Source organism: Thermobia domestica, chromosome 3 (assembly GCF_964235325.1).
Source record: "Thermobia domestica chromosome 3, izTheDome1.hap1.1, whole genome shotgun sequence".
NCBI lineage: Eukaryota > Metazoa > Arthropoda > Insecta > Zygentoma > Lepismatidae > Thermobia > Thermobia domestica.
Genome location: NC_137456.1, coordinates 128,437,265 through 128,464,477, shown reverse-complemented (window position 1 = coordinate 128,464,477; position 27,213 = coordinate 128,437,265). Strand labels below are relative to the sequence as shown.

The following is a 27,213-nucleotide window of genomic DNA, read 5'->3' as shown; positions in this document are numbered from 1 at the left end:
TTGGCGGATCCTCTGCAGCACTTCAGATGTCATATCCGTTGAACCCTTTTCCTGGAAATTTAAGTTGGGGTCTGTTACGTCACACGGTCCTGGTTTATGTACCGCGCCTCAGTAGCTTTAGCAGTAGTGAGCCCGAATGTGAATCCATTCTCCTGGCACTGTTTCCCAATTCATATGGAGGAAAAACGAGCATGTCATACCCTTCCAAACCCAACCATGTCCTCGTCCTTGTCCTTGTTTTTGAACAATAAATATGAATGATTAAATAAATGTATTGCAATGATGATAGCCCGTTTCGGTTCAAATCTTCAGGTGCCGAAACCGAAAAGGCTCGCCTTAAATAATAATAAAAAAAAATCCAGTAACTTAAATTTAGGCGCCACTTGACTGCACTCACCAATCTACCACTTCAGACATATCACTGCTCACGACAGTAAACGCATGGTTCTAACATCATTCCTCAGATGGCAGTGGTATTTTTAATTTGATTGAGCATAAACCGAACAACCTCTACATGTGCGTGAAACATGAAGGCTTCCTTACCAATGGTTCCCTTAACACTCTGATAGTAAGTACATTAAAATATACAGTACATTAAAATATATATTTTTACCTGAGTATATTTTGCACCTTACGCGTATTCCTCGAGACAGAACTTTACGAGATTCGAAATATTACAGAGCTTATTCTGACTTGAGGAAAGTTCACGATGTATTTTAACTCTGAAATAATGTCTTGTTGCGCAACCATATTGTTATGTATTAGTCTTCATTTTGTAAAATATTTTGAAAAATATGAGCAGGTCTAGTGACTACACTTAGTAACCAAAATGTGTTAATAACCATAAAGGTAAAGCAAAGAAAATTGAGGTTTCAAAGAACAAAGTACTGACTTCGTACTTTATATAGGGTATCCGAAAAGTTCCCGTACGCCCTAGGTTTGAATACCATAGAGTGTAATTTTAGTTTATTCATTTAGTACATATTGTAGTTGAGTATTTACATGGCAGCACATGTTTCTTTACGCGTCCCCTACGGGCCAGTCTTTGAAAACGAAATGAAATGAAATCTTTCAGTTTAAAGTCCTATGTTAAAGCCTTTTAAGTTAACGGAGAAGGATGGTTAAGGCAAGTGACTGATGATGGAAGAATTAGTTGAATGAGAATGTGGTAGGAAACGGGAGTACTCCGAGAAAGCTCACGGACACCATGTTGTTCACCACAAACGTACTTGGCCGGGGATCGAACCAAGGACCCCACGCACCAGAGGTAAACGCTCTACCACTGAGCAAACGTGCTCCTATACGCCTTGTCTGTGAGCAAACAATCGTTTCTCCGAATCAAGTAGGGTTGCTTTACGAGATTGGTCTTTGCTAAAGCGTTTTCTAAACGCAATAATTACCTGTGTCATTGTTTGCCTTGTGTATGTCACTAACCGTTCAACTGTGTAATTACAACCACTCACATCAATCATAGCTTCACGTGACATTGAATGGATGGATATCGGACAGTGCTGTCTATGACCATGAAATCAGTATTACTAATACCACAACTAAAATTACACTAACATTGTTCTCTTGGATATTCAAACCTACGGGTATAGGGACTTCTCGGACACTCTGTACAGTAGAATCAAAGAAGAATTTAGAAATACCAACTTTATTATTAAATAATTTATTTACAAACGAAGTTAAATGCCAACATACACATCACGTCTGTTGTTGATTTGCTTTAAACGTCTCCATGTTCTCCTAAAAACAAAATAGAAATAATAATTAGCAAAATCTTTTTGAATTTACACTATCTTGTTTTTTCGCAACTAGATATCTTTTCAGCGAAAGAAAATCTTATGCTGTTTAAAATTTAAAATCATAAATTCATCTTGCATAAATTCGGATTTTTATTTTATTTTATTTTTTTTATATATATATATACAGAAGGTCGTTTCACTCTTGTGGCAGTGAACTACACATGGTTTGCTCTAGGCTGTAAAATATTTTTCCCATCACCGATCATGTTTAATCTGATAGCCTGGTGATGAACAATTGCATGAATCGTAATCTTCACCTTCATTGAAGGAGGCTTCTATTCAGTATAGCCTGATCCATTTTAGCCCATTCGCCCTTGAACACTTTCCAGAGTCCCTCAAATATTGTGGCTTTACGTTGCGGGTGCGTACGATTTACTCTCACCTTATCGATGGAAAGAAGGACACACAGTGGATTTAAACGTGCAAGGGAAGTTTCTCCACAGAGTTTAAGGTAACTGGGGATTTCTGTGCCACGGGAAATCTTTCTATCCACAGAGCAGCATGAATTTGAAGGTAAATGTTACTCACTATATATAGCACGTCCTAGATCATATATATCGCCAACATACTCCTGCATTGCATGGCAATGAGACTGCCAAACTTCACATTCACAAACACACCGGCAAAACAACGATGGCCTACATGGCTCGTACGGAATAAGAAACAGGTATGAAGGTTATTCAATTTAGACACATCCCTGTTAAATTAAGAGACGCATCACAAATGGACTTCTGTGGCTTTGACCTATCAAACTGTCGAGCCATAACACTTGAAGGTCTTTGGAAAGTATTGAAGTACGAAGTGGGTTAAACTGGATGAGGCTGTGCTGAATGGAAGCTTCGACATCGTGCCATTGTTCATTGCCAGAGCCACCATATTAAACAAAATAGGTGGTAGAAAACAGGTTTTAGAACCTAGAGCAATTAACTACCATAATGATAAAACGACCTTTTGTTATTTTAATAGTATACTTCAATTAACACTGTGTGCATTCTGAGTATATACAAAGTACTTCAATCTGTAATTCTTCATATAAGAGACTCTTTGTATGTGTATTTTTGAAATACATTCAGGATACAACACTTGAAGTTAGTTTAAAAAATCCAAATTATCACATATACAAGTTGCTCCGAAGATGTGGGAACACCAGAATAACACGGAAATACAAGACTATAGGGTAATGTTATGATTGTATACTGCTTCTGAGGTGAGGGAGTAACTTTCCAACCACGTTGCCAAAATGACTGTCATCTTCGATGTAAATAAACTTCAAATGGAAACATGGGCATATTATACATAAACAACGCCAGAAAATACAGCAAAACACGACTTGAATTGATTTTTACTTCAGCATCTCTTTCGGTAACGAGATTATAAGCGACGTGGGCCTACAGTTTTATGTTGGGTCCGAACCACATGAACTCCCACCGCAACACGATGGCAGCATTAATATTCTCATATCGGTACTTATAATCAAAATATAAACCAAGATTTTCCTGCCTTGCAGATTCTGGCAGCCTTAAATAACAACGAAGTGGTTACCGTAATTGTCCGTAATTGTTAGATACATTCTCTTCATCTACTCTTCAGCATCGTACATAGAATTTTCGATGTAATGCTTGCATAACACTGTACATTTTTTCCTTTCAGATGAACAACATCCAAACTTTTACGGAGTACATCAAAAGCTTTACGTGAGCCCACTGATAAAAAATCTCGCGGGGTTAGATCAGTGCATTCAATGGGATATATGCAAACTATTCATCGTGTGAAACTGGAGATCTTGAGATTTTTTACAGCAACTAAAATATGGAAGTGCACCGTCATATCGAATGAACTCTGGAAAGCTTTCACCATCAATCACATGCGATTGGAGCACGCTTTGATCCAGCAAATGCAGATACTTGGGAGTTAAATGAAATATCAATGAAGAAGGGCCCTATAAGACGTAATCCAATATACCACTATATCATAATCTTAGCAAGAGTATTAGCAAAAGCGTATTCATTCAATGTAAATTAAATGCGAACCTGTTCTCTTCTCAGTTCAAGTAAAGTTCGTATCACTAAATGAAACCTTTGTGTGGAAAGTTAAGGTCTCCCACTACCTCTTAGTAGATTACTTGTTCCCGAAACGAACTCTCAGGTCAAAATTATTCTCACTGAGATATTGCAGCACTGGGTACCATTTGTTTACAGATACAATTCGCATAATTGCTGAACGAAACTTCCAAAACAGAGACATGGCTATAGGTACCACAATGTGGGCTTCAGTTAACTACGGCCAACACAATCCAGTTAATGTTGCTCCATCTGTATCAACTTTGGACCTGTTTGTTTTGACTTGTTCGCAATGGATTCCATTTCTGAATTTCATGTTGAGTTTTCGCAGGTGCTGCCAGAAATGGGAGCCTTGTCCGAATGATGTTGATTTAACTTTGAGGCGAAGACACTTCAGCTTCTATCACCGACCATCAGGATTCTCTCCATGTGTTCTTCTTTCATTAATTTAACTGTTCACCGTATATCCCAAAAAAGGAAAATGTGATTCTCCTTTTGGATGAATGGAATAACATAAAAACGTATACCGATAAGAATACATCAATGCTACCATCGTATTTGTGACCATTTTCTGGTGTTAATGTACGTGTAAAATATATCGAAAACGACATTTATCAAATAACGAGTTGTGATTTATTCTTATTCTATATTTCGGTATCCAATTCAGCTGACATCATCATCACAGCAAGTAAATCTGAAGAAATTTCGAACTGCTACGGAGATTACATGCCTCTATTTCTCCAAAACTACGTTCCAGGCTTTCCGTTTTCGATACGTACACTAATATCTTCTTTATTCTTTATTGTAATCTATGCCTCTAAAATTCAGCAAATGTACTGATGAAAAAGCAATACATTATAAAATTTAATTAGAACCCATCACTATTTGCAAATTTCAATTGCGTCAGCTATACTCAAACAACTTTGCCAATTACCATGTCTGGCTAATTGAATTTTTTCATGTATAGAAAATTCCCTAAAATGCTTGTGCGAACGTCTTTAAAATTCGTTCCATCCTTAGTAATTAATCTCCTCTTTCCAATATTAAATAATATAATCCTATTGTTTGTCTACTATTCTGTTTTCTTGGTTTAATTTTAGTTTCATAATTTTCACTTTATTATACATGTAAGTGCGTACAAGAATTATGAAAATAAGCATTTTCTGGCGTTGTTTCATGTGTCACACGCTATCTTTCCACTTAAAAATTCAGACTTGGATACAGGAGATAGATTTCATGACAACCATTTTGACCACTTGGTTCAAAAGTATTTCCTTACCCAAAAAGCCCATGTACGAAAACAGTATTTCTCCATACACACACGCTTCTTTGTTATTCTGATAGTTTGACACTTTTGAAGCATCCTGTATATTTTAGTAGACTAAAGAAACCTAACCTGAAACACGGCAAGAGTGTGATCACAGACAGCTTCCAGGTCCTCTAAACCTCTGGTAAGAATGTCCAAGGCAGGTACATTTTTCGTCTGGATTCTAAAATGCATCGACTTCTCAGCCGGATGGGGAATTGTGTAACCACAAAACTCAACTTCAGGGCTGAAAGTACAGGAAATCAACTTTACTCAGATATTTGATGTTAGTATATATATATATGTATATATATATATGTATATATATATATATATATATATATATATATATATATATAATAAGCATTTTTCATTTAAGAACACGTACAGCTTAACTTTAAAAAAATAATAAAATAATAAAAATAAACTAAGAATTTTCTGCAAGTTTGTCATGCCCCGACACAACTGGCATTCCATTTTATGTTGTCTTGTGTTATTTTGTGTTTTTTCTTATTTTTCAGTTTGCATGTTTGCTCATGTTAGTTTGTTTGCGTGTACAGTATACGGTACTGAAATCACGTCGTTGACATTTATTTATTTGTTGTGCAACATAATGAAACGTAAGAAATGTTGTCAAATGGATATCAACTGTTACTCAGCATATATTGTAAATTTACGAGGAATCGCGCCTGGACATAACGTGTTCAAAATGTTGACCATTACGTCGTACACATTTTCCATAGCGGTCCTGTAGATCGATGAACATGTTAGTGAAGACGGGTTGCTGGAACGACACAACAAATGACCGAATCTTCTCTTAATTCCGGTATAGTGATAGAGAGTTATCTGTTTGGAAAATTGCTTCCTTCAGCATATCCCACATGTAAGCATCTGGAGACGTGAGGTCAAGGGGATAGAAAGGATATGAAAAATCCGTTCCACGGGAAATCAAGCGATGTTCAAACTCTCGTGGACAGATGAGTAAGTGACTCACTTGCAGTGTGGGCAGTAGCTCCGTCTTGCTGCATCCATTGTTGCTGGAATAACAGATTTTTAGACGGCAAAAACCGCGCAAATCATGCAAGCATGGATCAATAATCAACTGTCGATTGATTAGTGATCAAGTTACACATGACTTTTATCACTGAGCCATATGTTGCTGATGAAATCCTCATGCTCATATGCCATAACTAACACTCCAGAGCAATACACTAGACGTACGCGCTTATCTCCTATAGTGAGACGATGCCCTACACCGTACGAACGGATATAGTGCTCGATAATAAACACCTTCTCTGTTGTAACCCCGATGGCAGAACTTTCTCTGTCTTTCTGCGATGAGCTTTAGTAAGTCAAAAATCTTCTGCAGCAATTCCAAAATAAAAAATCAAGATGACACTATCATATTTTCATTACAGCGTTGCATGGCAATTATTCCGCATAGGCGCAGCAGGTTTTTTGCAATCACATCGCAGATCGCGGCAGTTCTGCAATGGGGGTTGTAACATTATCTTCGTATCAACTACACACTATGCTAGTACACACACACACAACTGAGCACACATTTAATGCTCTAGCTCATACTACATTGCATCTGCGCACCATCCGTATACAAATTTCAGTACTGTGTTTTGCCGCATACTGTATGTATTGAAAGTCGCTTGCACTAAGATAACACTTCTGTATGCTGTAGACAACAAATGGAACTCTGGTCCAAAATTATAGAAAGTATCAACTGCACATAATAATAATAAAAGGAAAACAAAATGATATATATTGTCCCAAATCCTGAAGTACAGAAATATAAATGATCGTCGTACAAATACAAATACAAAATAAGTGAATAATACAAGACAGAATTCCAAGGAAAGTAATGAACCAACAAAAATATATTTATAAAGCCCATTTGACAAAGAATTTACAAATAATAATTATCTTCAAAGTAAGATAAGTTTTATGTTAATAGTTCTCCAAAGTAAGTAACTGTAACTGCTCCTCGGTACCATATACACTTTTGTCCCCCACTATACAAAGTAACTTAGGAAAAAATACATTTTAATATATACTTTGTGCCAAAACTAAAGCTTTTTCTATGTGTTGGTGAACAATGTTGAGGAACCAAACCCCTTTAGTTTGTCGCAGCCAACAGAATAAAACATCTTTTTATTGCAATTATTATTTTGATATTAATGATTGACTGGAAATTAAATGGAAATATCATTTATTAATTTTATTACAGATTAAAATTTTATCAAATATGGATCATTAATAATGCACCCTGAACTGACAGTTATCCTTCAAGGGGCAATTCTCAACTGTCCAACATGAATTCCTGAGATATTCTACAAAATATAATTTAACTTCTTTCTCAAAATTCAAGTATCATTTTCAATACAGGTTCAGGTTTTATTCTCTATAAAACGATATGAGTTATCGGTTAAGGAGGTAGTCACTGCGTTCAGCAACTGATATATTGCCAAGTAATGCAATTTGGCTTCAGGAAACATATTTGTAGTAAAGCTGTTTCTATATGATATAGTACTAATGGTGTTACAGTATTGGATATTTTGCATTTATATAATTAATATAAATGTATAATCATGTTTAATATAAATGTATGAAACAAAAAACACATACACATGATTGACAAAGAGAAATCTTTGTGACGTAAAGCATATTATTTGTGTGATACTTTTGTCTATTGTATGATGTTTTGATCAGCTGTTTGCCTTGATATTTTATCTGAAAAGTGCATATTTGGTATCTGTCACGTGATTTGCTGATTCGATATGGGATTATACTACTAAGATCTGGTATATTTTATAGACGATGAACATATCTTTTCAAATGAGCCTCATGAAAGCTCATTATCTTCCTTTTTTCTGTTTTTAGAATTTATTGTGCATGCTAATTTGATTTCTGTTATGCCTTTTCGATTCAATTCATTTAATTGTATTTACTCTTAAATTATTTCGTCTGTTGTTAATGGTATCGGTAAAATTTTAAATAATACACATTATATAAGTATTACGGTTTTACACTGGACTTTAACTCCAGAAAGCCCAGTTTTATTAGGACTCGATATAGCTTCTTTCTGAACTCTGAAATCGAAGAACATGTTCCGTAGGCCATACTACGGTGGCGACATCAGCTAGCTTTTGTCCGATCTTAAATAGTATAACCCGCAGAGCTGACTGATATAATGCCACACATCGGTAAAGATGGATATAAGGTCGGGGAAGCTGGCAATTGGTGTGCTCAATGTTATGGGCAGTGGGGGTGGATAAGATTATGTTAGTAGTTTTACAACAGAGCGTATGAGGATCAATTATAAATATATCATTTCACGTTTTGTGGATCTTAATACAGTGGCAAAAAATCACGAACGATGTTTGAAAAAAAAAATTTTAGTGATTTCGAATTTGATTTATTCACGACCTTAATGTTGTATATCGGTTGCAAGATACTCACAAATATAATAGGAAATTAACTCTTGCTATTGTCCTTAACTGCATTTTTTAAAACTTTCTTTAATTTTAAATTTTATTCTTATTTGAAATGGTTTATAATGATGATAGTAGTTATATCAAAATTTTAAGTTATCTGAAAAACAATAAAGAATTTCGTTTTGTTAATGTGGCCAAAATCGCTTTTAATTCTGAATTATTCTCTTGGTGCTTTTCTGTTCTTTCATTCTTGTTATTGAGATCCCAATCTAATAGTAAAGCCTATGAGGTTTTTTAAGTTTCAATAATAAACATATATATAGCCTGAAAAATCTTGTTTGCAAGTACTAGCTAGCCAAAAAATCTCTTAGCCAGACCACTCTGCAGTCACAATGTTTATACAAATAGACAAAAAACACTTTGCGACACAGTAAATATATCAATACATTTTTTATTTTGTTCATTGGCATGGCATTTTTTTTTTAAAGACATCTGCTATTTATTCTTGAATGTTTTGTGGATATGTCCAACTGTATGGTGGACTTTACTCGCCAAATGTAAAAAGGTACTCGTCAGTGGCGAGCAGGAGAGTGTTGCATTCCAATATACTAATAGATATTTGAGACCACGAGAGGTTCCGGCCAGGTACAGAGCGTATACTTAATTGGACATTGTGTCACTGGGGATCAAAGCGGTTCAAATAACAGACATGCATTTAACATAGTAATTACGTTGCTAGAGATCTTTGAAATTCCAAAATGCACACGCGATCAACTTACAGTGTATATCTCAGGGAAGAATTTCCATAAATTATGAAGACAAGTATGACTAGCTATATACAATTACATATTACAATACGCATTACAAATCAATACTTACTACCGCGCAATAATAGCTCGCAAAGCATTTCCTAGTGTGTGGCCTTCATCTTGAAATACGAATGTTCTGCAGTTTTCGCTATTCCTTTCCTCGCTCACCAACTGCAATAAACAGTAATAAAAGTAACGTTCTACTAAGTTTCACTTTTGCATTTGAAATTAATTATCTATCAACTACGAAATTATTACAGGTTGTATCAAAACAATAAATTAGGTTATTTAAATCAGTGTTCAAAGCGTCCTTTATCATTTTCAATCCACAAATTACGTATTTTTAAACACAGAAGAACATATTACATCATTAATGTTGTTGGATGATATTTTATCAAATTCAGAAGTAATATACTCTTTTAAATGGTCTAGACCCGCTTTTTAAACAAAGAAAAAAAAAAAAAAAGATTCATTACTCCCCAGAGAAGAGAGTCCCTTTGGCTGAGATCCGGTAAACGTGCTGGCCATTCAATAATACCTCGTCTGGCAATCGACTCATTAAACTTGTCGGTTGGGGGGAAGAAAAAAGGGCTCGTGAGTTTTTAACTGACTCTTGTAGTACTCGACGAGAGAAATCGATTAGTGAAGGAATTTTCGAAATCGGCGCAGGCAAACATGCAGAAAATCGTATTTTTGCATAGCGGTTCAAGTCACTTACTCAAAACAAACTAACTATGGAAGTAACTGATAAAAGTAACGGTGGAATAAAACTACTTCAGAGAAAGTATTATTATTCGATAGTTTGCACAAGGAAAACAATTGCGACGTTATTTTTATAAATTTAGTAAGCACTCTTAGCCGGCTATGAAGGCGTTTCCGCTCCTAACGACATGGACGTGGTGCTTTTCTAGGAGCATTCCTCACACACGCATTCACTTTTTTTTTTTTTTTTTTTAAATTTTTAAAATGTTTTATTCATTTCTTCCTCACAATCACACTATTTCATACAAAATTACGAACAATTACAGTGATTACTTACTACATGTTTAAATTACAAATTGCTGTTTTGAACAATGGTTCAAAATGGCCTCCAGATGGTAAGAGTCAAAGCGGTTCATGCAAATTCTTATCTGGATTGTAAGACGTAAATTCATTCATTCATTCATTCATTGTTTATTCATCCATGTCGTACATTATTGGTCAGAGACCAGTACATAGGACTTGTCAAATAATAATAAGACATTTCAATATAATTGATTTACATTATTTTACAAACTATCACCCAAGTATTCATTAATATGATAATACATTTTGTTACACAAAAAATTAAATAGTTCATTTTTGAAATTTCGTATGTTTTTGATATTCTTCAAATAACTTGGGAGCTTATTAAACAACTTAGCGGACATAGGAAGAACACTTCTTTTGGTGCACGCATAGTTTTGGTATGCTGTGAATATGTTATTCTTTTGTCGTGTGTTGTATGAATGTACATCGTCAACATGAAGAAAACTACTTTCATTTCTCTTTACATATATGATACTTTTGTATATGTACAGACAAGGCACAGTTAAAATTTTATTTGACTGAAAGACCCTTTTGCATGAGGACCTTGGTGATAGATTAAAAATAGATCTTATTGCCTTTTTCTGTAGACGGAAAGTAGTAACACTGGAATAGGAGGCTCCCCAGAAAATTATTCCGTAATTTAACAATGATTGAAACTTACCATAGTACAATAACAGCAAAGTTTCTTTTGACACTGAACCACGTAGTCTATAAATGACAAAACAGATACGACTTAATTTGCTGTTTAGCTCAGTAATATGTGCATCCCATGTAAGCCTATTGCTTATTGTTACACCTAAAAATTTAGTGGATTTTGAATAGTCTACATCAGTTGAATTTATCACAATGGGTGGTACTGTTCGAGGTGTACATGAGTAATGAAAATTTAGTGCTTTTGTTTTCTTTGCATTTATCAGCAGTTGATTCTGAGATGTCCATTTTATCAAACGCTCCACAGTTTGTTTTAATTTACTTTCTAGTTCAAGTGTATTGTCCGCTGTTACTATGACATTTACATCGTCAGCATATAGTACAATATGTTGGGGATACATATATTGAACAAGATCATTTATGTAAAATAAAAAAAGAATTGGCCCAAGAATTGAGCCTTGAGGAACACCAGCAGAGATAGTAGCAGTTGTGGATGAAAATGTGACTTGTTTATTGTTAATTATTTTTTGTATTTTTACTACTTGTTTTCTGTTTGTCAGGTACGAGCGAAACCATTCATGTACTACACCCCTAATACCATATTTCTGGAGTTTTGCCAGTAGAAGAGAATGTTGAACACTGTCGAATGCCTTGGAGAAATCAACAAATAAACCTACTGCATATTTTCCCTTATCAAGTACTGTAGAAACCTCTTTAATAAAGTTAAACAACGCTGTATCAATTGATTTGTTTTTTTGGAAACCATGTTGAGAAGACGAGATTAGGTTATGGCGGGATATAAAATTTCTCAAGCGCGATAACATTAGTGATTCAAAAATCTTCGAGAAAACAGACAAAATAGAAACAGGCCTATAGTTTTGAACATCATAAGTATTTCCTTTTTTGTGCAAAGGTATAACTTTTGCAGTCTTCAATCTGTCGGGGAAAACGCCTGATTCAAATGATACATTTACAAGAAAGCATAGTTGTTTCACTATTAAATGCGCACTCTTTTTTATAATTAGGGATGGGACTTCATCTATACCTGCAGAACGGGTACTAGAAAGCCTTTTGATACAGTCCAACAATTCTTCTTCAGTTACCGGAGTTACATACATACTATGTTTGTTGCATGGAATATTTGACTCTACAGCGAGATCCAACTTTCCAGGTGGTAAATTCGTATTAAGAAAATACTGATTAAAGACTTCAGTAATGGCAACAGGATCAGCAAAAGAATTATTTCCATAATTAACTTGTGATATTTCACGCATTGGAACAGTCTTTGATGAATTGTTTATTACGTTCCACGCACCTTTCATTTTGTTTTTATATCCGTGTATTATAGTGTCATTGTGGATTCTTTTGGCTGTTCGAATAACATTCTGATATATTCTTTTGTATGTTTTTATATGGGAAATAACTTTAGCTGGTAAATTAACACAGGTTTTCTTAAGTTTATGATAATATATAAGCTTTTGCTTTGAAACTTTTATTCCTTGCGTGACCCACTTTTTCATGTTATTAAGATCTTTCCGTAACTGTAATGGAAATGCTATGTTAAAATTATGTAAGAAAACATCAACAAAATAATTGAATTTGTCATTAGCACTAGGTAAGTCGTACAAGGGATTCCAAGATTCACGAGATAATAGAAAACAAAAATAATTTATATTTTCCGTTGAAAATAATCTGGTTGTTCTCGTTATCGGTTTCGGACTTCCCTTCACTATTCTCTCGGTAGGTATTCTACAATAAATGGCTTCATGATCAGAAAATCCAAGTTCAGTAACTTCAAACAAACATTTAAGATTATTTTTTGGAATAATAATTTGGTCGATAGCTGTCTTTCCTTGACGAGTAGGTACGTTAATAATAGTTTGTAGTTCATATAAATTTAACATATCTTGAAACTTAGATTTATCAGTTGAATTCTTTAACCAATCTATGTTTATATCCCCACAGATAACTACACTACTAAATTTTCTACGTAAGTTCGCTAGAAGTTTTTCAAAATTTTTAAAGAAAATTCCTAAATCACCAGAAGGGGTCCTATAGATACACACAATACAAATATTTAACTCTTGAAGTTTTGATGCGACTACCTCACAATGCATTTCGACGCAAAAATTCCGAACGTCAATCTCAGTTGCATGTATATAAGAGCGAGCAAAAATTGCGACACCACCTCGACTTTTTATTGTACGAGAGTAGTGAGTAATAATATTAAAATCGTTTAAACTAACAATATTAACGATATTTGCATCTAACCAGTGATCACATATACAAAGAAGCTGTACATTTGAGAAGTCGCTTTCCAACAATACCTCCAGAAGATCAATTTTATTTCCTAAACCTTGCACATTATGAAAAAGAAGGTGTAAAGAGTCAGTATTTCCTACCATAAAAAATCATCGGATAACATCTTACGCATTCTCTTCCGTCGTTCTATCTTTTGAGCACTTTCAGTTATGTTATTACATTCTTCTGCTTTATAGATTGAACTTCTTGCCCTTTGTATTAAGCTAATCCTATCAATATGATCTACTCCTACACTACCACACTCTACGTTAATATTGGAGTATGTATCAAGGGTCTTGCATACGTTATTGCTACTGTCTCTTACTACAGGTGCTAGACTTTCATTATTGTCTAACGATGCTTGCCATGGTAAAGGGATGACGCTTGTCGAGACTACAGATGATGATTCTACAAGTTCAGCAAATTTATTACACATTGAACGTTTTCCAGTGTTGTTCAAATGTAGTCCGTGCGTAGTAAAATTATCCCTTTCCATAGAGCCCAAATCAACGTACCTTACATTACAATAACCTTTGCATATTTTGGAAATTTTGCTGTTTGTTTGTTTTAAATGTACATTAACACAGGAGTTACCGTCTAAGTCATGTCTATGTGGAATACCTGCTACAATTACGTTAGTGTTATTTAACATATTTAGACACTTGTACAGATTTACCACAGCTTTGTTACCCTCACCACGTGCAACATCGTTCCCCCCGCCAATGATTATTAGTGTGTCTTTCATACTCATATCCTTGCATAGTGAACCACAGTCTCTCATTGTTTCACTCATGGTGGCACCCGGCTTCGTGATACATGACACTTCATAACTGTTGCTTAATACGTCTTTTAACAGAACCGCTGTGTTTCTGGCATGACTGGCTGGAAAACTTCTCATCATAGTTGCTATGGCTTGCTTATCGTTTTTCGTGTTTCTTATTTTTCTGAGCGTTACATGATTTGGACTATAACACCAAATAGCTCGATTTAACGACAGGGCTATCATGTGCATATGTATGTTTCCACCCCAGGAATCCGAAGATGTTCTTTTATGATTTGACGTCAGTCTCTGCAGTCCTGAATATTTTTCGGAGAAGTTTTTCTTAATTTGAAATGTCAAATTGTAATGCTTTGTTGTAAATATCTTCTCTCTTTTCCCCACATACGTTTAATTGAAAGTAATCTGAAAAAATGAGAGTACTGTTCATTGCCAAATAAAGCCAGACAAATTACATTGAAGAGGCAGTTGCCACCGCCATTTGTGTAGGCAATAACAAACGAAGGGAATAGGAATTTCAGATCACCATGTGCATGGTTATTATTGTGAATATTTGGATCATTGTACTGAATTTGCTGCTGATTTTTGATGCGCTGGTGAACACGCTCAACAAACTCTAAAGACTGAAGACAATTTTCGAGAAAGTGTGCGTCTAATGGATGTTTTCTGATCTCTGCCAAACAGGTAGAGTCATATTTGGATGTATTTGTCGTGAATATAATTTATTCTTCGTGGGACTGTTGCAGAACCTGTTTCTTGTACTGACGGTGAGTCCTTTATCTTGCTGACTGATGTCTCATGTGTGTGAGGAGGAGAATGCTGATCTTGCTCAAAGTCATTGTCAAGGATAATCTCGTCATGGTCTTCCATTGTATCGCATAACTCTGTATCCGTCTCACTGAGCTGTCGCGGCTCCTCGACAGCTGTCAAAGGCGTTTCAATAATATTTTCGGAGTGACGTTTGTTTCGGAGTGACGGCCACAAAAACCTGGATACACGCTTCGAATATCTTCAAGAACACGTTGAAATCTTGCTGACAAATCTGGGAGTTGTTTGCCATGTTTTGTGTACGTAACATGATGCAATACGTTATTAAAATAAATAAATAAATAAATAGATCAGCAAATGAAGGAGCAAATTCTACGTGCTCGCCTTTAGAGTTAATGTATTCGCGAATACACTTCATGTAGCGACGCAACTCGCGCCACATTCTCTCACATTGATTTATGGTGATGATTTTCGTTGTACAGCTTCCTGTGGTCTTGTTAATAATAGTCAAAATACGAGCGAAACTTTTGGAATGATTGATGGTAGTGTTTCACCTTACAATTTGTTTTAATGTTGCGATAACACGACTAACAATCCGTGATTACTGTGGAACCTTCTTCAACGTGTCCTTGGATTATGCGCTCCAAAGTTTTGGCATCTCGACTCCTAGTAACTTCGATGAAACAGTAACCAGTCTCAACTTCTACACCACCAACTGCCCATAACGCTTGTCCACGTAAGATTCTTCCTTTTTTAATTCTTACGCGTGAAGAGATGGCATTCGTCAATCTCGATGTTTCCTTTTAATTTTCGCTTCTTCTGATTGGCTGTGTGAATCTCCCTCAGAAAATTTGTGCAGTATGTAATACTTTTTTCGGATATGCCAATTTCTTCACTGATTTTAGTTCGTGAAAATGATGGCGATTGAATCCACAGGAATATTAAATGAAGAACCTGAGAAAAATCTAATTTCATATGTTCAAAAAAAGTGTTCTGAAGCGGGTAGTAGTTTTCTCGACATTCGTTTCTGCACTTCTGTTTTCTTCCTCTAGCACATTCGCTGCATTTACTGGATTTGTCGGTGGATTTTTTTGGGAACATCTGTACCTGAAGCCCATCTTGTAACTTGATCTTTTTTTAATGTAGCATGTTGATTTACATCGAGGACAATGAAACTGAGATACGTCCTCAAGGTGAAGGAATTAGCATAAAAGTTCTGTAGAAAACGAATTGGTGTTTCCTCTGAAACAACTATTTGAAGAAAATTCCAATCTCGAATTCCTTCAATTTCGGTCCACCGATCCATCTTGCAAGAAGAAAGCAAGTAACGATACAGTTATCAATATCTCGCTGAACTAATGCCTAATAATATCTTGTTTAAGAATAAACTGGTACTACTTAACTACAATCAGTATTCTTTATAAACTTTATTGTTATCTTCAATGACAATGGTCTAGCTTGCTAGTTCACGGACTTACACCGACAACAATTAAAACGCAGAAGTTGAAAGAATGCCGCTGTTCTGTACAATAGCTTTATCACTATATAAAACGACGTCTGGGTTTAAAGCGTGCATATAGAACTTTGGTTGACAAGGTAGAAAATGAAAGGGGCGGAGAGACCGGAGAGACTCGCTGATAACGAAAAGGAGAATGAGACAAGAAGTTTTGTTTCTTCTTTTGAAAATCATACACAATACGCAGTCCAACAATGACAACTTAAATTGTTAAATGTTTGATTTCATTCCCTGTGCTTGCCACGTAATTTTGAAAATTCATTTACGATATATTTCATGTTTGCCTGCTCTGATTTCAAAATTTTTTCCACCAATGGATTCCTCTCGTTGAGCACTACAAGAATCAGTTAAAAATTCGCGGGCCCTTTTTTCTTCCCCGCAACCAACTTGTCATATAAGAAGTCTCTTATAATGTTTCCGTAGTGACGAGATGCATCGTTTTGTAGTAGTTGTTCAAATACAAGATTGTTCTCCAATTCAATCATTACCTCATATCAAGTTTCAAGGTAATTTTCAGATGTTCCTGTATGTTCAAATGAAAACGGATAACTGAATAACTGATAGTGCCAAGCTTATGATATATGCAAGATCTGTCTGGAAAGTAATGTCATACATTTTATTGTAATACGAATGTATGTTGCAGTGCGCTCTATCCGCAGAGATCGAAGGTAGTGTAAGTTCAATTCAGTTTTCTTTTCCGAATAGATAACTAGTTAAAAAAAAAAAAAAAAAAAGTATTTTTTTCAACTCTGCAGGCGACATCTTTTTAAACAACAAATATGTATATTTCTCCCCCGTCCCGCACCAAATCTTCATTTACGCGCATACCCACTGTCCTCCTCATCCCTACAGAAGCATATCGCTGGGTCCACTAACTTCGCCCTGTTCTGATTCAGTTAGATACACTTCTTGCTTATAGCACACCAGATAGCGTAAGCTGGTTGGTGATTTTTGCAATGTCGTTTTTATGGTGTGTGTGTATTTATACATATAACAGTTAAACCCTCATAAATTGAAGAAATACACCCCACAATGCAACTACTCCCATAAGAAAGAATGTTTAAAGGTACTAAGAGTATCTTTACAGAAAGATGTAGACAAAGAATAGTCCGTGAAATTGAGAAAGCATTTTTCTTTCACTTTTCTTGCTTAAAATGATTCCCTAAGAGTTCAAGATTTTACTATCTTGGCACATGAACAAATAATTGCGTACAGATTGATAATATGCGTGCAAACTTATATGCCCTAGAAATAATTACTTGCTATTCTATTATATGCAATTATATCATCACGAAATTCACTCGTAGTACCTTAGAAATTGTTTCTCACGGTAGGAGTTGCATTCGTGGGTGCAGGTTCACATTACAAAGACTTTCCCTTACGGGTATAAATAGGCGTCCCGTGTGCTATAAAAAGGAGTGTGCAAAAAAACACAACCAAATTGAGCTAGGTAGCCTCTACAACCGACAATGCTACCTAACCAAGCAAGGGCAGGAGTATAGTACGGAAGTCCACGCTTTAGCACGGGACTGCGTCAGCGGCGGAGCGTATACGCATAAAAGAGGACAGTATAAGAAACGAGTAAGCTTTACAATACACCCCACAGCTGCACATCGATAAGTAGGACCACATTAAAAGGGTATGGTAGAGTACAGTAGAGTAGGATCTGTTTAGCTTAGCGTATAGTTAGGAAAGTTTAGACCTACTTTGTTAAAATTAATCAAATGTAATTGCTCGTGTCGGCGTAAGGATATTAACTGGAGGGAACAATGTAAAATCACTTCCAAGAAACACTTGATGTCGCATACAATCATATAGGTTAGAGCACCTGTAATGGTTTCACATGTGCAATTCTATACTTGCAAACATAAAATACAAGTTCTTCTACATTGTGTATTAATACCCCGCCGGTGGAAATTAATACGTTATACAGCCGTCCTTAATATGTATTCATTCATTATATTCCTAGCACAACCCTTGTAATGGTTTCATATCTGAGACGTTCCATTTGTAAACATGAAATACTTGTTTCCTACATTCTGAAATATTCCTCCAACATTGGAATTAAATATCATACACAATCCTCTTTAATATGCACTCATTCGTTTTAACAGTAAAACTTCAATTTTTATGACGAACTATTTTTAATAAGTACTGACTACTGGTAAGACAAATTAATTTATGGTTAAAGATGTGCGTGGGGTCCCTGGTTCGGTCCTCATCCAAGTAAGTTTGCGATGGACAACATCGTAGGCTACACATGCTTTTTTTCCCCCGGGTACTCTCGTTGGGTTAACTGCCGCAGATGGCGGCCCCGAAGTACAAAATTTACGGAGAAATGAACAGAATCAGACGAAATGTCAGCATGAGAGTAATAAAAAGGGTAATAAAGCTCATCAGTGTAAGGATGCGATTACATAAAGAGAAAAATGAAGTTAAATTCTGGGCTATATGAGTTCGCCTCGTGATGCGATATCACGTAAACAAGCAATAGAGTATAATATGACAGTGTTTCAAACCCACTCTTATTAACTAGCCTAGAGCCACTCCATGTAAAATCAAAACTTTCAGAAAAAAAAAAAAAAAAACCTCGTGGTTTCAGAATTTGATTAAACTTGGTGTACATGTAGGCCCTACGAGAGATGATCATGCACCAAATTTTAGCCCTGTACCCCCAGTAGTTTCAGAGTACATGGTGGTTAAAAAAAAAAAAAAAAAAAAAAAAAAGTCTTCTGTAGAACTTTGTTAGCTTCAATTGGTCATATCTCCAGTAAATATTGAGCTAGAGAGAAAAATAATATACCATTTTGAAGAGGAAAGAATAGGCTACAAGATGTGTCAGGAACATTTATTTGAAAATCAAATATCATTGTCTAGGAAAATTTTGGATGAGTGATATCTCAGAAAGTTCCCATTTGATTTCCTTGAAATTGGGTACTAAGGTAGCCCCATATATTCGGTATAAATGTGCTAAATGTCAACTTGGGCCAAGAATGGGCTTGGAGTCTACAATGATTTTCGTACGACCATGTCGGGAGAGAGACCTGCGGTGCCAGTGTGGCAACTTGCCAATTTGTCAATACTGGTGAAGTAATCTGTAACTGACCTAGCAGTAATGTTTTTCTGGTGCAATCTGTAATTCAGAAATCCTGTGGGGATCTTTGGAACATTAACATTCCATTATCAATCGTAGTACATTGCGATGACCTCTTGAAGATTCTCGAATCATCTAGAACATTCTAGAAAGTTTTAGAATCATCTGGAACATCCTGGAAAGTTCTCGCATCGTCTTGAACATTCTACAAAGTTCTAGAACCGTCTGGAATAGTGTTCAAGCATAGCTAGTGAGATCACAGTGACTATACAGCAGATTTTCGAGCGTCAGAGGTGGATAGTCCCGTGGTCCAGGTGCAGCATTACCTGTAACTATGTGCATTCAAAAACTGCGTTGCTGCTTAGGTGATTCCACTGTGTCAGCATTGCCACGTCTCTACTGTGCCAATCCATTTGGCAGTCAGCAGTAAGGTCAGGGTTCGACTTCGCCCGGTGCAAGTATGGATGGCAGAATTGGCTCCAAAACTCAAAGCTCAGAGTCTATGCAAGATGTGCATCAAGTGCAGGAAACATGGTGTCTAGCAAATTTCTCTCAGCAATTTCCCGACTTTTTCCAGACTTTCCCCGACCATTTCCAAATTTTTCCCGACTCATTCTAAAAACAAAATGTTTTCGTAAAATTAGGAAAGGTTGAATGTAATGAAAAAGTGTACAAGTTCTTACCTGATCATATAATGTCTCCTTCTTCATATATGCAATAAAACAATCTAATCATGCAATTTTTTGATCTCCTCCTCTATGGTAGCAACCTGACAACTGATTTACAATTTTCTGTTTCTTTGCTTCAAGTTCTTTCGTCTCTGTTCTGCTCTTCTTTTTTTAACGGCCCTGCGATCTTTTTCTGACATCACTTTTCTGCGGTGTTCTTTGGCTTCCTTGAATCTCGCGTAAGCGTTTCTCATTGATAGAATCATCTGCTTTGGGATAGGAAGGGCTTGTATGCCACCAGCCTCATTGACAGCATCATACACTACACGCTGCGCCTTCAACTACTATTTCCCTGTTTACCGAAAAACCCCTTTCTAATGCTGCATTACCGTGGGAAAGAATTAGGCATATCTTTACTATTTTGCACAGATATATATCATTTGGTGATAATACACTCATCCAGAAGTCTGTGTTCATTTCTTTTGTACGACTCCATTTTCTCCCGCACATGTGTCTGATCTACTAGAGCATTGTATTCTCTGTCTGCCTTTTCTGCATCAGACGCTGAGACAATATTACTCTGCACTAAAATTTTGAACGTTGCTCTCATTTGTTTAATAGCTTCTTCCTGTGAATGACCAACGGTTAAGGGATTAAGAAATGTCAGCGCTTTTGTAAGGGAATATTTTAGCGGGGACCTCTCCTGCAGCTTGGACACTAAATGTTGATAACATTCACGTACTTGCTTTCGGAAACACATTTCCTTTTCACTAACTTCTGTACATCTCCTCAGTGCTGACTTAGTTGCATACCCAAGGTCAATTTCCTTGATACGAATTAAATTAATATATAAGTTTTCACTTTTCTCCATAACATCAATAGCATTGATACTCTTCCTGTCCATTATTTCTTTTTTAACGAAGCGAGACATCAATACTTTCAATAACTGAGTAAGGCTAAAATGCAAAAATGGAGTCATAAGAGCGTCTGACTGATATTCAGTCAGGAAAGGCTCACAGTCCTCAGCAAGAGATTGAAAAAACGCTAATTTTGCATAGAGCAACTTGTCGTTCAAATTTCTAGCTACTATTCTGAAACTGTTACAGTTGGGTTCTTTGTCTGTTCCCTTAACCGTTTCAACATACTTTCTCACATGCGGTAATATTTCTTGGCTTCGCTTGGCTACCTTCGCATTTTCTACCCAACGAATATGGCAAAATGGAAGTGGAAACAATGACGAACCTGTTATTTCAAGTACAAGTTATACAAGGCTCTAAGAAAAGAAATCAAATCCCATCCAGTTTTTTGTATGCTAGTCTTAAAACCACCGTGAACAACGTGAAGACCACACGAGCCAAGTTCAAGGAGCTGTGGAGCGTCTGTACCAAGGGAGGTACAACGTTCCTCTTTCATTAGCCGTAAAAGCCCCCAATTTATATTTGGCCCATTCATTGAAACTTGCAAAAGCTTAAATGGATCAAGCGATTGCAATACATTCTGCAAACCTTGTAGTAGGTCTGTAGCTGTACTATGATCCATAAAAACAGAATTCAAATACCGTGTTCTGACTCTGTTCCTGTTATCGTCCCAGAAGCGTACACTTAAATCCATTTGAATTCTTTGCGAAACACTATTTAAACTTTCATCAAATCCAATGACATAATGTTCGCACTCTTGTAATACGGATTTAAGTTCACGTTGAAAGTATGGACACAATCCGTACACGATGCTATATGACACTTTATCCTTGTGTTATCCTTTTAACGTTACACTTACTGTTCTGCACAAAGTAAAATCTTGCCCAACTTTGTGTATTAGTTCAAGTTACTACATTCTAATAACTTGTTTTTAAATTTTAAAAAATGAGGTACACAATAAAGTAAACATTTATTTTGAGCAGAACATTTCAAACATATTACTGTCTTTAGGTTAGGAAAACTTTGCTTAGGTCTTTGTTGTTGTTGTTGTTGTTGTAATAGTTGGTAAAATAAACTTATTTATGACGACAGGAATGTTGAATACTCAAAATTGACATGCCTGTAATTAGTGATGTGAGGTGGAAAATTTTCCGCTATATTTTTCCGGAAAATTTTCCGTTCTAAAAAAATATCAGTAATCAAGTAACAATTCCTCAGCAATCATGAAATTGATTGAATTCATGTATAGAAATGTTAAAAAGTGAAAGATTGTTTAAAGAATCTGAAAATTTTATGGCTCAGACATTTTCAATACTATGTAGGAACGAGCTAAACAATTTTTCAAGAATCGAAATATTTTCTGCCTTATATGGAAAAATTGAAGAACTTTTTATGAGTCGGAAAGTTTTCATTTTGAAGCAAAAAGTAAAACAACTTTTTTGTGAATCGGAAAGTTTTATTGCTCTGTAGAAACAAGTGAAAGGAATTTTCATAGATCGGAAAATGTTCATCACGATGTAGAAACAAATGGAAAAAGCTTTTCATAGGCCGGACAATTTTGGATATTATGTATAGTGATGTTAGGTGGAAAATTTTCCACTATATTTAACTGCACATAGAGCTACAAAATTGAATTTCAGTAGAGGAAAGTTAGTTAGCAACAAATTATAATTTTCCAAGTAGCTTTCGGGAACCGGAAAATTTTCTATTTCAAGTTGGGAAATTAAATTTTACAGTGTTTCTCTCTCTCTCTTGCTCTGCGAGCTTCTTCGATGCTAAGCGGTTAGCATACGCGCCTTTGGCATGGAAAACCTGGTTTCGATTCCCAGCGGGAGCTCCTGTAGTTCGGATTCCACGTTAATCAGTTGGTACCGTTTTATATAGTCTCGCTGCTGAAAGGGACATTAAACTCAAAATCAACTCAATACAACTACTCTCTCTCTCTCTCTTTCTCTCTCTGTGTGTATGCAAAATGCAGAGAACATACATCGAGTTCATAGAGTACAAATATCCTATTCTATTATTTAAAATTTCAATTTATTAAGTCATGAATATTTTCCGATTCATAAAAACATACTCCACTTATTTAATCGATTCATGAAAAATTGTTCCACTTGTTCCTAAAATAGTACTGAAAATTGTCGAAGCCATGAAAATTTTCAATTCTTTAAACGATCTTTCACTTTTTAATATTTTTATATACGAATTCAATCAATTTTATGAATACTGACGAATTGTTACTTAATCACCGATATTTGTTAAGAACTGAAAATTTTCCGGAAAAATATAGAAGAAAATTTTCCGCCTCACATCATGGCTAAACAACGATGTAGGAATAAGTGGAGTGTGTGTTTATGAATCGGAAAATTTTCATTGTACAGGACAGACGATTTTTCGATTCATGAAAAATTGTTCCACTAGTTCCTACATAGTACTGATAATTGTCTACGCCATGAAAATTTTCAGATTCTTTAAACGATCTTTCACTTTTTAACATTTCTATATATGAATTCAATCAATTTTATGAATACTGACGAATTGTTACTTAATCACCGGTATTTGTTAAGAACGAAAAATTTTCCGGAAAAATATAGAAGAAAATTTTCCACCTTATATCTCAGCTAAACAACTATGTAGGAATAAGTGGAGTATGTGTTTATGAATCGGAAAATTTTCCGGAAAAAATATAGAGGAAATTTTCCACCTCACATCTCTCAACTAAACAACTATGTAGGAATAAGTGGAGTGTGTGTTTATGAATCGGTAAATTTTCATTGTACAGAACAGACGATTTTTCGATTCATGAAAAATTGTTCCACTAGTTCCTACATCGTACTGAAAATTGTCTGAGCCATGAAAATTTTCAGATTCTTTAAACGATCTTTCACTTTTTACCATTTCTATATATGAATTCAATCAATTTTATGAATACTGACGAATTGTTACTTAATCACTGATATTTGTTATGAGCGGCCGGAAAAATATAGAAGAAAATTTTCCACCTTACATCTCGACTAAACAACGATGTAAGAATAAGTGGAGTATGTTTTTATGAATCGGAAAATTTTCATCACTGCCTGTAATTCATGGCAAAGTAAGAAATGGCATGTGGTTTGACGTGACACTAAAACAACTAGCCTTTAAAGTGTTGAATTATTTACGAAATCATTGCCCAGGTAAACTTACCTGTACGTGAAAAACAATCCAACATTTAATTTATACTAAATATTATATACGCATAGTACGATGCAACGCCCAATTAACCACCCGTTACTCCTGAACCGCTAAAATCTTTCTGCTGTCAGCAAACACTGTTGCCAACCACTCACTCACCACTCTTCTTCGTAGAAAATAGAAAAACGGTTGAGATAGATCGCGATGTATTTATAAACACTTTTAAAAAAAATATGATATAAACGTACTACATCGCGATGCATTTAGGAACGCGAGGTTTATCGGAGTCGCTCCGACAAGCGTCAGCATCATTTCCAACATGTGGAATTTAATTCCATTTTTCCCGACTTTTTTCGCAAATTCCAGACAAATCCCCGAATTCCCGACCATTTTTTAAATTTAAGACAAATTCCCGACTTTCCCGATTTTCCCGACTGCTAGACACCCTGAGGAAAGAACTAAGTAGGCGTCGTTCCAGAGCAGCTGACGTACCTGATGATCAAGAATCATCTGATAGCCAGTCCTTTAGTGCAAATTCTGATCAGCCTTTCACATCACCTGACGCAACAATTGACGAATTGAACCAGAGCCTTCAGGTACTTGATGTATCACCAATTTAGAAAAAGAAGCTGAAACAAATACGGTACTCCAAAAATAGGCTGAAATCTATAAGCAAATCCTTCGGGGAACACCTCCGCAGTGTTGCTCACCACTGATATAGACTGAAATAGCGATGTCGTTATTTCCTCTCCGTTACTATGGTGATCGCCATATTTTGTTCTAAACAAATGCATGAAGCGAAAGGAATACTGTTAAGTCAACTGTCAATAAGCTAATTGTAGAAAGGCACGATGAAATAAAGTGCAATGCGAAGCCAGTGTACAAGGTCGTCATAGAAGTTTCGCAAAGCTGTCCGACAAAAAGGCATGCATTTTTTTTCCATATAAAATATTACCCACTATAATCATTTATATATATACCCCCATCGCTGACACACCCATTCGCTGGCGCTCAGGCCCCCCAGCTGCGCTCCTGCGCTGACTCGATTAGATAGAATTCGTGCTTTCGTTAGTGGAAACTTAACACGCGTTGGTTTGTGTTTTTAAGTTGCTTCGTGTACTATGTACTGCCGTTTATGCTATATGTGCACGCATTGTAGTTATACTAAACCCACCTAAAGTCAATCCGCACCCATTAATTTAACTCCTCCCTTAAGATAAACATTCTAAGGCAGTAAGAGTGCATTTCCTGCTGAAAGAAGTTATGAATACAAATATCTCCTGTAACAACCTAGTACAGAAAAGAATAATTTTTGCATGGATTTGGTTGGTAATTTTTGATGTCTCAGGAATGTATTTGATAGGGGGCTATGCCCCTCCTAAAACTTTATTGTAATAGCGTGTCGTTTATAGTACTGGTTGGAAACATGTGAAGAAAAGGATTTATCGTTATTTCTAAACAATGTGTAATTTGCAACACGTATGTTTGGAAGGCACTAATATAATACAGATGAATATGTATCTAGTTAAGAGCAAAGAAAGTATTAAAAAAAGAAATATTTGTAAATAAAAATTAAGACTGAATTATGAAAATGAAAGAGAAGTAATTCTAGATAATGTATATTTAAATACCAGGAAGTAAATAGTAATACAACGTTGAAAACATGTTTATGAGGGTCGGTCTTGATTCAGTGTCGCCACCTCCGGAAGATTAGCCCACTGTCTCCTTCCACATTCTCATCCCACCAATTATACCATCATCATTCACTTGCCTTCATCATCCGTCTACTTTAGCCTAAAACCCATAATCGTGGACATTAAACTGAAAGATTTCATTTCATTTCTATAGCCCAAGATTTTGGAACTGCGCAGTTTATTTTTCCATAATAGTCCTATCTTCAAGTATCCTAATGTATTCAGCATTACTCGAGCACCCAGTTCTACCAAATTTTTAACACATTTAAGACATTTTCAGGTCAGGTTAGAGCTCTGCATTTGTTTTAGCAGTGCATGCATTAAATGAGGAGCTCCATTATTACTTGCAGATTTACTTTAGAAGGGCTCAGTACAAATACAGTATGGACATATGGCATAAAACACGAACCAACTTGTGCTAGATGGCCACTAAAAACACGAATCTATCTAATCTAATCGAATCAGGGCAGGAGCGCAGCAGGGGGCCCGAGTGGTAGCGAGAGGATGCGTCCGAAGGAAGCATGCGGGTCAGTGACGAGGGCCATACGCATAAATAAAGCTAGTAGAGCATACTTACACATAAAATAATTTCACTATCACTCAAAATTCATTTCAATATGCTGTGCACTAACAGTAATTACTTATATTCTCACTCATTCCTACACGAAAAATGTTTCACATCGTAGGTTTATACCTATACATTTTTTATTTGGTACAACCGTCTTCTCGAGTGAATACCTGTATTCTACCAAATTACATGCAGTTTTACTATACGGATCCACAGTATAATTAGTAGTAGTAGTAGTAGTACTAGTAGTAGGAACGGATTAGAAGCCCCGCAGGTGTTTGTTGGGTTCTGTTCTTGACATAAAACGGGTAACTTAAAGACTTCCCCAAATTGTTTTCGTACATTTTACAATCTCTGGATGCGAATAGTAAAACTGCACCAATACTTGAACATCTGCAAATAATTTCAGAGGAATATACCATTACGAGCCTCTTGGTTTTCTCCTCCATCTTTAACTTTAGACAAGATTAAAATAATTAGCGTTCAATTTATCTGTAACAACATGTAATATCGAAGTTACAACTACAATCACCGATTAGGCCACTACAGTATAATAATACTATTAACCATCGCGGTTCGCTAGTGCG

General features: G+C 35.8%; 1 protein-coding gene across 1 annotated transcript; it reads right to left on the bottom strand.

Annotated features, from left to right (window-relative positions):
* Nucleotides 1-1,641: 1,641 nt before the first annotated feature.
* Polr1D (RNA polymerases I and III subunit AC2 l(2)37Cg) lies at nucleotides 1,642-27,204 on the bottom strand. The gene is made up of 4 exons (XM_081751673.1): nucleotides 27,046-27,204; nucleotides 9,500-9,600; nucleotides 5,265-5,421; nucleotides 1,642-1,749 (listed from the first exon to the last, which is right to left on the bottom strand). The coding sequence occupies exons 1-4, from the start codon at nucleotides 27,073-27,075 to the stop codon at nucleotides 1,708-1,710; spliced, it is 330 nt and encodes a 109-aa protein (XP_081607799.1). The 5' UTR covers nucleotides 27,076-27,204; the 3' UTR covers nucleotides 1,642-1,707.
* Nucleotides 27,205-27,213: the final 9 nt, after the last annotated feature.